A 12,879-nucleotide genomic window follows, 5' to 3' on the forward strand; every position below is an offset into this window, starting at 1 on the left:
CTCCTCTGTCCCTGGGATTCTCCAGGCAAGAATACTGGAATGGGTTGCCATTTCCTTCTCCAATGCATGAAAGTGAAAAGTGAAAGTGAAGTCGCTCAGTCGTGCCCGACTCTTAGCGACCCCATGGACTGCAGCCTACCAGGCTCCTCTGTCCATGGGATTTTCCAGGCAAGAGTACTGGAGTAGGTTGCCATTGCCTTCTCCATTGATTCCTTTGAGAGTACTTTTAATTTCAGTGATTGTGTTGTTTGTCTCTATATGGTTATTCTTTAATTCTTCTGGATCTTTGTTAATTGATTCTTGCATTTTCTCCTTTCTGTTTTCAAGAATTTTTATCATCGTTTCTATCATTATACTGAATCCTTTTTCAGGTAGTTTGCGTATTTCCTGTTCATTTATTTGGACTTCTGTGTTTCTAGTTTGTTCCTTCATTTGTGCAGTATTTCTCTGCCTTTTCATTATTTTTTTAAAGCTTATTGTGTTTGAGGTCTTCTTTCCCCAGTCTTCAAGGTTGAATTATTTCTTCCTTTTGGTTTCTGCCCTCCTAAGGTTGGTCCAGTGGTTTGTGTAAGCTTCGTATAGGGTGAGATTTGTGCTGATTTTTTTTGTGTGTGCTTTTTCCTCTGATGGGCAAGGCTGAGTGAGGTAGTAATCCTGTCTACTGATGATTGGGTTTGTATTTTTTTTTGTTTGTTGTTTGGGTGAGGCGTCTTGCACAGGGTGGTTGGATGATGCCCGTTCTTGTGTTCAAGTGGTTTCATTTGTGGAAGTTCTAACTATTTGGTACTTCCTAGGGTTAGTTCTCTGGTAGTGTAGGGTCTTGGAGTTAGTGCTCCCACTCTAAAGGCTCAGGGCTTGATCTCTTAGCTGGAGGTCTTCTGGAATCTGAGACTGAGCCACATGAGCTTTTTGCCAAGTTTCTTTTTGTTGTCCTGGTTTCCAGCATGCTGGGCTTTTTGTCAATTCCACTGTGCTGGATTTCTTTTGTGTTTGGCTTCTATAGCATGAGCTTTTGTCAAATTTGGCTTCTGCCATGCTTGGTCTCTGCCTTGCAGGTGCTGAGCTGAGGTTATTTCAGCCAGGTTACATTTGGGTCACGGCACCAGATATATTGGGGAAGTGTATAATTTCTTCAGTTCTGTATTGCAGCAGCAAAGATTTGAAACAGCAGACCAGTGTTAACAGCTTGGTTACAGCTCAGAGAGCACACTGTTACTTTTTCAAGCATCAGAACCTTCTGGTTTAGTTTCTTTTTGCTGCTCTCATCTCTTCAGATTTTCCACTGTTGACTTATCACTGTGGAAATTCTGCCATCGCACTGCCTGAGCCTGCCCACCAGCCTGCAGCACCTCCCCAGGGTTGCCAGGCCCACACATCTCTTTTTGAGATCTTGGGTCTTCTTTACTTTCATTACTCTAAATTTTTTTTCATATAAATTTCTTATCCCTCTTTATTTGGTTGTTCTAGTAGGTTTTTATTTTTGTCCTTCACCTACAAGGTTGAAGGTATCTGTAAGCTGAGATATTCTTTAAAATATGACACTATTAATTAATACTAGTTGATTAATAGTGGAAATACATAATATTATGTGTGCATGTAAGATCGAAAATTTGGATGCATTTTTTTCCTTTTCTGTTTCAACAGGGAAAGTAAATCTCTAGTAATGAAATTGAAATAGTTTTTTAAATAATTAATTCTCTTTGGAGAGATAGACTGAAATGCAAATAATTTGCTTAGTCTTGTTTTGAATTGATTTTTAATGAAGTTGTTAGCTAGTATACCTTATGTCATTTTTTTATTAGGACCTTTTCAGGAAAATTCTGTTTTTATCATAGAATGCAGTTGGGTGTATATTTAATAAAAGTTCATGGGAATAACTTCTTTTGAAGAGTAGAAGTGAAAATCATTTGAGGGCGTTAATTGAAAGAATAGAAGTTACGTGGAATACCATTATGGTAGATAATTCAACAAGTTCATTCTGTCATTTAATTGCTTTCAAGATTTGGTAGGGTCTTTACTCTTTTTTTGTACCTTAAGCCTATACAGTCTTTGTCAGTATACTTCAGTTATGGTTTGAAGGGGACAAGATGTGGAATTTCAGTCTCCTTCTGCTATGATAGAATTGCTATTCTTTTTTTTTTTTTTAATTTTTTATTGTAGCATAGTTGATTAACAATGTTGTGTTAGTTTCTAGTGTAGAGCAGACTGATTCAGTTTATACATATACATGTGTCAATTCTTTTTGAAATTCTTTTCTGATTTAGTTTATTACCGAGTATTTAGCAGAGTTCCCTATGCTATACAGTAGTTCCTTGTTGATTATGTGTTTTAAAAGTAGTGCATATATGTCAGTCCCAAGCTCCCAATCTATCCCTTCTGCCTGCCTTTCCCTACTGGTAACCATCAGCTTGTTCTCTAAGTCTGTGAATCTGTTTCTGTTTTGTAAATAAATTCGTTGGTGCCCCCCTCTTTTTTTTTTTTTTTTTTAGGATTCCACATATAAGCAGTATTACATGTATTGTTCTTTCAGTGTCTAACTTATTTCACTCAGTATGACATTCTCTAGGTCTATCTGTTTTGCTGCAAATTGCATTTTTTTAAAATTGCTAAGTGATGTTCTACTCTATATGTGTATCATATGGTCTCTTTCCATGCTTTTGTTGATAGACATTTAGGTTACTTCCATGTCTTTGCTTTGTAAATAGTGGTGCAGTGTATATTGGGGTACATGTGTCTTTTTGAATTATGGTTTTCTCAGGGTATATGCCCAGTAGTGGGATTGCTGGCTCATATGGTGATTCTTTTTTTTTTTTTTTTTTTTTTGTGATTCTGTTTTTAGTTTTTAGAGGAATCTCCATACTTTTCTCCATAGTGGCTATATCAATTTACATTCCCACCAACAGTGCCTGCACTCTCTCCAGCTTTTACTATTTGCAGATTTTTTGATAATGGCTATTTTGACTGGTGTAAGGTGACATCTCATTGTAGTTTTGATTTGCATTTTTCTAGTAATTAGCTGTGTTCAGCATCTTTTCAAATGTGTCTCTTTACCATCTGTATGTTTTCTTTGGAGAAATGTCTGTTTAAGTCATCTACCCTTTTTTGATTTTGTTTGTGTGTGTGTGTTTTAATATTGAGCCACATAAGCTGTTTGTAAATTTTGGAGATTAATCCCTTACTGGTTTCATTGTTTGCAAATATTTTCTCCCATTCTGTTGGTTGTCTTTTCATATTACTCTGGGAGACAGCCTCAGGAAGATAGTACTGTGATTTACTTTAAAGAGTGTTCTGCCTATGGTTTCCTCTAAGTCTTTTTATAGAATCTGGTCTTACATTTATGTTTTTAGTCGTGTTGAGTTTATTTTTGTGTATGGTGGTAAAGAATGTTCCAGTTTCCTTGTTTTACATGTAGCTGTCCTGTTTTCTTCGGGATATTTTTTGAAGAGAGCGTCTTCCTTCCCTTATATAGTCTTGCCCCCGTTGTAATAGATTAATTGGCCATAGGTGTGTGGGTTTATTTGTGGATTTTGTATCCTGTTCCATTCATCTGTATTTCTATTTTTATGCCAGTACCATTTTTTGATGTCTGTAGCTTTGTAGTGTAGTCTGAAGTCAGGGATTCTGATTCCTCCAGCACCATTTTTCTTTCTCAAGATTCATTTTGCTTTTCAAGGTCTTTTGTGTTTCCATACAAATAATTTTCTCTTCTTTTTGTTCTAAAAAAATGCCATTGGTAATTTGGTAGGAATTGCATTCAATCTTTATAGATTGACTTATTCAGTATTGTCATTTTGACAGTATTGATTCTTTCAAACCAAGAATGTGGTATATCTTCTCATCTGTTTGTATAATCTTTGATTTCTTTGATCATTGTCTTGTTTTTGAACTTTACGTCTATTGTCTCCTTAGGTTGCTTTATTCCTGCATGTTTGTTTCTTTTTCATGTGTTGATGAGATTGTTTCTTTAATTTCTCTTTCTGGTCTTTTGTTTTTAGTGTGTAGATGTATAACAAATTTCTGTGTTTTAATTTTGTATACTCTAACTTTACCAATCATTGATGAACTCTACAAGTTCTCTGGTAGCATCTTTAAGATTTTCTATGTATAGTATCATGTCATCTGCAAACAGTGGCAGTTTAATTTCTTCTTTTCCAATCTGGATTTCTTTCATTTCTTTTTCTTCTTCAATTTCGGTGGCTTGGATTTCCAAAACTGTTGAATGAAAGTGGCAAAAGTGGACATCCTTGTCTTGTTACTCATTTTAGAGGAAATGCTTTCAGCTTTGCACCCATAAGTGTAATGTTGGCTGTAGGTTTGTCATAATTGGCTTTTATTATGTTCAGACATGTTTCATCTATGCCCACTTTCTGGAAGGTTTTCTTGTTTTTTTAACATAAATGGGTGTTGAATTTTGTCAAAAGCTTTTTCTGTGCCTGTTGATATGTCTGTATGGTTTTTATTCTTAAGTTTGTTGATGTATCACTGATTAATGTGAAAATATTGAAAAATTTTTGTATCCCTGGGAGAAATCCCACTTGGTCACGGTGTATGATCCTTTTAATATTTTGTTGGATTGAGCTTGCTAGTATTTTGTTGAGGATTGTTGCATCTATGTTTATCAGTGATATTGGCCCATAATTTTCTCTTTTTCTGTAGTCATCTGTGTTTCATTTTGGCATGATGGTTGTGGTGGCTTCATAGAATGACTTTGGGACTGTTCCTTTGCAGTTTTTCGAAATAGTTTTAGAAGAATGATGTTAACTCTTTTCTAAATGTAGATATTAACTCTTCTCTAAATGTTTGGTAGAATTTGCCTATGAAGCCATTTGTTGCTGGAGTTTTGTTTGTTGGAAGATTTTTTATCATAATTTCAATTCATTACTTGTAATTAGTCTGTTCATATTTCCATTTCTACGATGGAAGAAGATTCTTGGGAGATTGTACCTTTCTAAGAATGTCTTCATTTCCTCTAGCTTGTCCATATTATTGACATCTAGTTGCTTGAGACAGTCTCTTACTAGCGTTTTAATTTTTGTGGTCCATTGTAACTTCTTTTTTATTTCTAATTTTATTGATTTGAACCCGATCCCTCTTTCTTGATGCATCTGGCTAAAGATTTATCAATTTTGTTTTCAAAGAACCAGGTTTTAGTTTTATTGATCTTTAATTTTTTAAAATTTTCATTTCTGCCCTGATCTCTATTATTTCTTTCCTTCTACTAACTTTGAGTTTTGTTTGTTCCTCTTTTTCTGGTTGTTTTCATTGTAAGGTTAGGTTGTTTATTTGTGTTTTTTCCTTTTTCCTGCCTTAAGATTGTATTATCTTAAACTTCTCTCTTACAACTTCTTTTCTCACATCCCACATATTCTGAATGGTTGAGCTTCATTTTCCTTTGTCTCTAGATATTTTTTATTTCCTGCTTGATTTCTTCATTGATCCATTGGTTGTTTAGCAACATATTGTTTAGCCTCCATGTATTTATGTTTTTTAGATTTTTTTCTTGTATTAATGTCCAATCTTACAGTGTTGTAAGAAAAGATGCTTGATACGATTTTAGTTTTGCTAAGTTTACTGAGGCTTGATATGTGATCCACAATGTGATCTCTTCTGGGGCATGTTCTTATGCAATTGAGAAGAAAATATATTCTACTGCTTTTGGATGCAGTTCTCTATAAATACCAGTTAAGTCTATGCAGTGTAATCTGTCGTTTAAGGCTTGTATTTCTTTTTGATCTTCTGTCTGGATGATCTGTTAATTGAGGAAAGAGTTAACGTTTCCTAGTATTGTTGTTTTATCGATTTCTCCTTTTATGACTGTTAGTATTTGTATTATTGGGGTGCTCCTACAGTAGGTACATGTATATTTATATTGATCATTATGTAGTGTCCTTTCTTGTCTCTTGTAACAGTCTGTAATTTAAAGTCTGTTTTGTCTGATATGAGTATTGCTACTCGAGCTTTCTTTTGATTACCATTTGCATGGAATACCTGTTTCCATCTTCTTGCTTTCAGCTTGTATATGTTCCTAGATCTGAAGTAGGTCTTTGTAGACAGCATATATACTGATCTGTTTTTTAATATCCATTCAACCAGTCTTTGTTTTGGTTGGAGTATTTATCCCATTAACATTTAAGATAATTATTGATACATGTTTCCTGTTGTTATTGTTCTTCAGTCACTAAGTCGTGTCTGACTCTTGCAACCCCATGGACAGTGTAGCACGCCAGAGACCTCTGTCCTCCACTGTCTCCCAGAGTTTGCTCAAATTCTTGTTCATTGAGTTGGTGATGCTATCTAACAATTCATCCTCAGCCATCACCTTCCTTTTTTACCTTCAGTATTTTCCAGCATCAGAGTCTTTTCCAATGAGTCAACTCTTTCCATCAGGTGGCCAAAGTATTGGAGCCTCATGCTGTTGAAAATCTGAGCCATAACTGCCACCCCCTAACCCCCCTGTCCCTCGGAGACCCTCTAATATTAATAGGGACGTCTGGTCCAGTCTCTTATGAGGTCACTGTTTCTTCTCCTCTGTCCTGGTATGCATGAGACCCTGAGTGCTCCCTTTAAAAATGGAATTTCTGTTTTCCGCAGTACTGTTAAATCACTGAAGATTTGCCTTCAGAACAAAATTTCTTGGGGTCTCCTCCCATTGCCAGACCTGCAGGCTGGGAAGCCTGATTAATGACTCAGGACTTTCACTCCTATTAGAGAACTTCAGTAGTATAATTTTTTTTACACTTTGTGGGTTGGCCCACCCAGTGGGTATGGGATTTGATTTTATTGCTTCTGCGCCCCTCGTTCCATCTCATTGTAGCTTCTTTGTCTTTGGGTTTAGGGTGTCTTTTTTGGTAGATTTCAGCATTTTTTTTTGGTCAATCATTCTTCAGCAATTACTTGTGATCTCAAAATTTCTGTAATAAGGGTTGAGCCCACATCTTTCTACTCTGCCATGTTGTCGACAAGCCAGGATTTTTAAATTGAAAAAACATTTGTTAAATATAACGTCTGCTCTTAGGTAATGGGCACTCTCATACAGTGCCTGTTTGAACCATTGGTATTTTGTCATCTTTTATATTATCTAAATGAAAGCTTAATTTGATGTTTGTGTCTGTGATTATTTTAAAAGTTAAGTAAACTTTGGATATTTTTTCCCACCTTTTCCCTGAAAAGATTATGATCACTTTACACTATAGTAGATAATGAAAGTTCAGGATGCTTTAGATAATCCATAATATTATGTGAAAATAAAATCATTTTATGCTTTTTTTGGCTATTAAATATAAGCATTCAGTATTTTTTTCAATATTTTCAGTTGTTACCTCTAAAACTTTATATAGGATGAAGATCAGGAAGAAGTGATCCTTGTTAGAACAGATCATTCCGGAAGAGTCTGGCCTGTAAACACACCAGGAAAACAAGAAGGAAGAAGGAAAAGACAGAATGTATGTTTAACATATATCTTTTGTTTATTACTTTAGAATTCCTTTTTTCCCCTTTGTATCAGATTTACAGTTAATCCTTTAACCACCTGAGTTTGAATTGCTCAGGTCCACTTATACACAGAACTTTTTCAATAAATTATATAATGTAGTACTACATATCTGTGGTGGTTTGAACCTATGGATATGGAGTATAGTTAAAGGATCAGCTATAATCTGATACAGAGGGGAAAAAAGGAATTCACTGCCCCTAACCTTTGCATTGTTCAAGGGTCAACTGTCCTTTGAAATATTTTTAGACATGTAGTTCAATAATGCAAACGCTGTTGGTCTTTCATTGTTCAGTAGTATATGACTCTTTGTAGCCTCATGTACTGTAGCCTGCCAGGCTCCTCTGTCCATGGCATTTCCCAGGCAAGAATATTGGAGTGGGTTGCTGTTTCCTTCTCCAGGGGATCTTAACAACCTAGGAATCAAACCCGCATCTCCTACATTGGCAGGCGGATTCTTTACCCTGAGCCACCAGCGAAGCCCAATGCAAACATTAAAAGGCAGTAAATATATTACTTCTAATTATATCCCTTTGCCTTTTACAAAATGTTATCTAATTCAACAGCAGATGTGAACATTGAATTTTTAAGGAAGTCTTAATTTTAACGTTTATTTCTTTGACATTGTTTCTAGCTTCTTTTTACATACTCATCATAGCTCTTAGGGAAAACCTTGGTCCCATACATCTCTTATCTGTGTTTGATCCTTTATAAACTTAATTTTGTTTTCTGCCTTCTAGCTGCTGCGGTTAATTTATAGCACTGCCTTGAGGCTCTTAAAATGGCAAAAACAACATATTCAATTTTCTCAAGTTAGATTTTTTGTTTCAAATTTGAAAGATCTTATAAGCAGTAATTAAGTACACAAAAGAGTCATTTAGAATCTTTCTGTCAAATGTTTATAATCTGCCTGTTGAGTGCAAACAGAAATGGGATAGACACCTCTTCTGATGAAATGGGAGGTATTCGGGTTTTGCAAGAAAGATGTCATAGGAAAATAGTAAAGGTTTGAATTGTATGAGATGACAGAACTGGCTTGGGGTTCATAGACCCATTGCCAGATGGCATTCAGTCGTGTTCTTGAGTTGCTTACTACTGAGTAATCTAGGTACAGGAGTAAAGAGGTAGACACATTCATTTGGCGCTGAGGTTTGCTTTTTGAGTATAATGAAAAGATAAGGGGACCAGAAAGAGATTTGCATCCAAGGAATGATTGAAGTCATAGAACGTGGGATACAAGGTTGTGAAGATGAGAATAGTAACATGGGCATAAAATAAGAGGGTGGTTCCAAAGAAGTTAACAGCAGGATTTATTTGGATAAGGGAATTTGAGATCAGTGTTGAGGAGGTAATTTGATTTGGTAGGTAATACGTAGCACTTTTCTTTCCCACTGATAGGTATGGAATCAACTGAAAGGAAAACCCAGAATTGTTTAGATGAGAGTCAGAATATCAGCTTTGCTTCTGATACAGCTGTTTGAAGTAGATTTGCTTAAAACCTCACTTTTGTTTTTGATATACTTTCTCAATCTCTGGATAACTCCTAACTTAACTCTACAATGATAGGGATTTTTTACTACAAGGAGGGGAGAGAAAGCATAAAGCAATTCTGCCCTTTGCCTAAAACTCAGAAATCAGATACTTTCATGCTTCCATCCCTTGGGAAGAGGAAGGTAATGGTACAGAAGAGGTAGGGAGTGTCATTTTAATGGAAATTCTTCCACATGGATGCAGAATAGAAAGAAACTAGAAGGAAGGATTATGATATATATTGGGATTTTTACTTTTAATGTCAGATTTATAGGTAGTTTATTAAAATACTTCAGACTTGTGTTTTCACTAAACTTACAGTGTTCATTTTGTCATAGGTTTCAACTCATGAGGAAAAAGAAAGGGTCAGATACTTTCATGATGATGATAACTTAAGCCTAAATGATTTAGTCAAGAATGAAAAGATGGGAACAGCAGAAAGTCACAACAAACTTTTTATGAGAATGACATCTAAGGTAAGATATATTGCTGGGATACCTTTGAATTTTGAGAAATTCCGTCTACTCAGTCTACAGTGATATACTTTGCAGAGATAGCTGGTTCTCTCTAGACTTTGTTTTATTAAATTAAATCCTTTCTAAGACACATTAGAAACCTGCATTTTAGAATTGATGTGATTGGGGGATTTAGTTTTTTTAAAAATAAGAATTCTGGGTTAATTTTATAATGTATTCTATGAAAATGTTAATTATATATTTGCTCTACCATTTAAGAGAACATTTGGGGCAAGACTTTTAATGTTGACAGCATACTTGCTAGTTAGATTACCAGTCTGTTTTGTCTTGATGTTTCATCGGTTCTTCATAATTATGCCACAGGTGTATAATTAAAGTAATATATATTATAAAAAATATTATAAAGAAGACATCTTGGAATAACCTTAAGTCTATTCATATGAAAATTTTATATTCTTTTTAAAAGTATATCAATGTTTCATGGGTAGTAGGATGAATTTTTTAATTTCAAATAATTATCTTTGTTGCAAACCCTTCATTGCATTTCCTTTCAAACACTGCCATTAACACTTGTTATCAAAGAGACATTTATTTTTTTTAATTTAATTTAATTTTATTTTTTAACTTTACAATATTATATTGGTTTTGCCATACATCAACATGAATCCACCACAGGTGTACACGTGTTCCCCATCCTGCACCCCCTTCCCCATACCATCCCTCTGGGTCATCCCAGTGCACCAGCCCCAAGCATCCTGTATCCTGCATCGAACCTGGACTGGCGATTTGTTTCATATATGATATTATATATGTTTCAATGCCATTCTCCCAAATCATCCCACCCTCTCCCTCTCCCACAGAGTCCAAAAGACTGTTCTATACATCAGTGTCCAAAGAGACATTTAAATTAGGGTTTGACTCCTCTGGGAAAATTTATCTCACTGTATTTACAAGTGAAGTTTTATTGGAACACAGCTATGTTCATTTTATTTCCATGTAGTCTGAGGCTATTTTTGTTTTGTAACAGCTTCATTGACATGTAATCTAAGGTTGTTTTCACTTTACATGTAGTCTAGGGCTGTTTTCACTTTATAACAGCTGAGCTGAATAGTTGAGACAGAGACTTTATAGCCCACAAGACTGAAAATATTTACTGTTTGGCACTTGATTGAACAAATTGCCATCCTTGCTTATGATGCTATTGGTGATGGGAACTTGAACCTAGGTATCTGAGGAATAGGCGGGAGACTTTTTACTGTATACCTTATTAGACTTTTCTTTTTAGCTATATGAATGTTTTACCTGATGGAAAAAATTAACTTAATGAAAACTAGAACAAAGGTAATCAAGGTATCAGTGTGTATATATGTGTGTCAGAGGGAGTAAAAAATACTTTGATTTAAATAGAAATGTTCATTATCACCAAGAATTGTATGGGAACTTAACTTTAGCCTATTAGGTTAATTTTTCTTCTCTTTATTTTGGGGGAAATACTAGAAATCTTCTAGGGTCTGGAAATTCACTGCAGAAAGAAGGACATATTTTTATGGAAGTTTCCTTCTCAGAAATTTAGAAGTCTGAATGAAATATAGTTTTAGTAATTTTATTATAATCCATTCACATTTATACAGAAAATAAAACAAAACCTTGTTAGAATTTTTAATTAAAAATAAATCACCTATTAATTTTAAAAGGTATTTATTGGGCATCTAATTTGTGCTGGATACCATTTTAGGTGCTGGGTATAGTGAAGTAATAAAGTTCCCCAACCCCAAGGAGCTTATATTTCTAGTAGATGAGATATAAAATGAACAAATGCATGATATAAAAATTACATAACATTAAAAAATTACATAACATAAATACTGTGTCACAAAATAGAAAATATTTTTGTAGAGAGTAAAACAAGATAAAAGGAGATAGGATGGTGTTTTCAGTAGAATGCTGAAGGAAGACCTGTCTGTAAAGGTGATGTTTCAGCAGACTTCTGAACAAAGTGAAGGGGAGTGATCGTATAAAAATCTGGGGGAAGACCATGCAGCAGAAACAAATGCAATTGATCTGAAGAAGAGACAAATACTACAAGCTTTAAAAGACAGCAGGATGACACATGTGACTCTGAATAGAGGGAGAAATGAAAAGAGGTGTAGAAGAGGAAATGGTCAGACCATGTCAGGTCTTGGGGCCAGGGTGTGAGAGCTTTTGCTTTTATTTTACTTATTTATTTCTAAAAGTTGCTTTCCCATTCTGCCTTACACCTACTCTGTCTTTTTTTTTGGCTGTGCTGGGCCTTCTCCACAGGCTTTTCTCTAGTCGTGGGAAGTGAGGGCTGCTCTCTAGTTGCAGTATGTGGGTTTCTTTTGTTGCAGAGCATGGGCTCTAGGGTGCATGGGCTTCAGTACTTGCAGCACATGAGCTCAGTGGTTGTGGCTCTTGGACTTTAGAGCACAAGCTCAATAGTTGTGGCACAAGGACTTAGTTGCTCCATGGCACATGGGATCTTCCTGGACAAGGAATCAAACCCGTGTCTCCTGCGTTGGCAGGCAGATTTTACTGCTGAGCCACCAGGGAAGCCCTTGTTTGTTTTAAATGATAGGGAACCATTTGAAGGTTTTTAGTAGGACACTATCATGACCTCATTTTGTGTTTTATTGTTGTCCCGTAGCTTCCCTTGTGGCTCAGCTGGTAAAGAATCTGCCTGCAATCTGGAAGACCTGGGTTTGATACCTGGGTTGGGAAGATCCCCTGGAGAAGGGAACGGCTACCCACTCTAGTATTCTGGCCTGGAGAATTCCATGGACTGTATAGTCCAGGGGGTCGCAAAGAGTTAGACACGACTGAGTGACTTTGACTTTCACATAGCTCTTAAATATTCTCTCTTGCTCTTTTTGTTTGTTTGTTTTTGTTCTCTCTGCTTTTCAGTTGTGGAAGTTTCTGTTGTCATATCCTCAAGCTCAGGGATTTTTTTCTTTAGCCTTGTCCAATTATTAATGAATCCATCAAAGGCATTTGTCATTTCTGTTACAGTGTTTTTCATCTCCAACATCTAGTTTTTTGTTTTTGTGGTTCTTTTCTTAGAATTTCCATATCTCTGCTTACATTGTGCATGTGCTTAGTCACTCAGTCATGTCCAGCTCTTTGGACTGCAACCTGACAGTCTCCTCTGTCTTTAGAATTTTTCAGGCAAGAATACTGGAGTGGGTTGGCACCTCCCTTCTCCAGGGGATCTTCCTGGCCCAGAGATCGAAGGTACATGAACTGTCTCTTGCATCTGCTTACATTATCCATCTGTTTTTGGTGAGCCTGTGCTGCTGGACTGTGAATTTCACCAGTACTTCACAGGTTTTTCTCTGCTTAGTTGGAATAGAATAGAGTGGCTAGAAG

At 35.8% G+C, this 12,879-nt stretch overlaps 1 protein-coding gene across 5 annotated transcripts in view; it reads left to right on the top strand.

Annotated features, from left to right (window-relative positions):
• The window catches only part of CWF19L2 (CWF19 like cell cycle control factor 2), a 140,763-nt gene that overhangs the window by 78,819 nt on the left and 49,065 nt on the right, over positions 1–12,879 (top strand). For all 5 annotated transcript variants that reach the window (XM_055547764.1, XM_055547766.1, XM_055547765.1 and 2 more), the window contains exons 11-12: positions 7,338–7,442; positions 9,358–9,495. In XM_055547764.1, the coding sequence (XP_055403739.1) occupies positions 7,338–7,442; positions 9,358–9,495 (243 nt within the window). The remainder of the gene's footprint in view (positions 1–7,337; positions 7,443–9,357; positions 9,496–12,879) is intronic.

This window comes from Bubalus kerabau, chromosome 15, assembly GCF_029407905.1.
Source record: "Bubalus kerabau isolate K-KA32 ecotype Philippines breed swamp buffalo chromosome 15, PCC_UOA_SB_1v2, whole genome shotgun sequence".
Classification (NCBI taxonomy): Eukaryota; Metazoa; Chordata; class Mammalia; order Artiodactyla; family Bovidae; genus Bubalus; species Bubalus kerabau.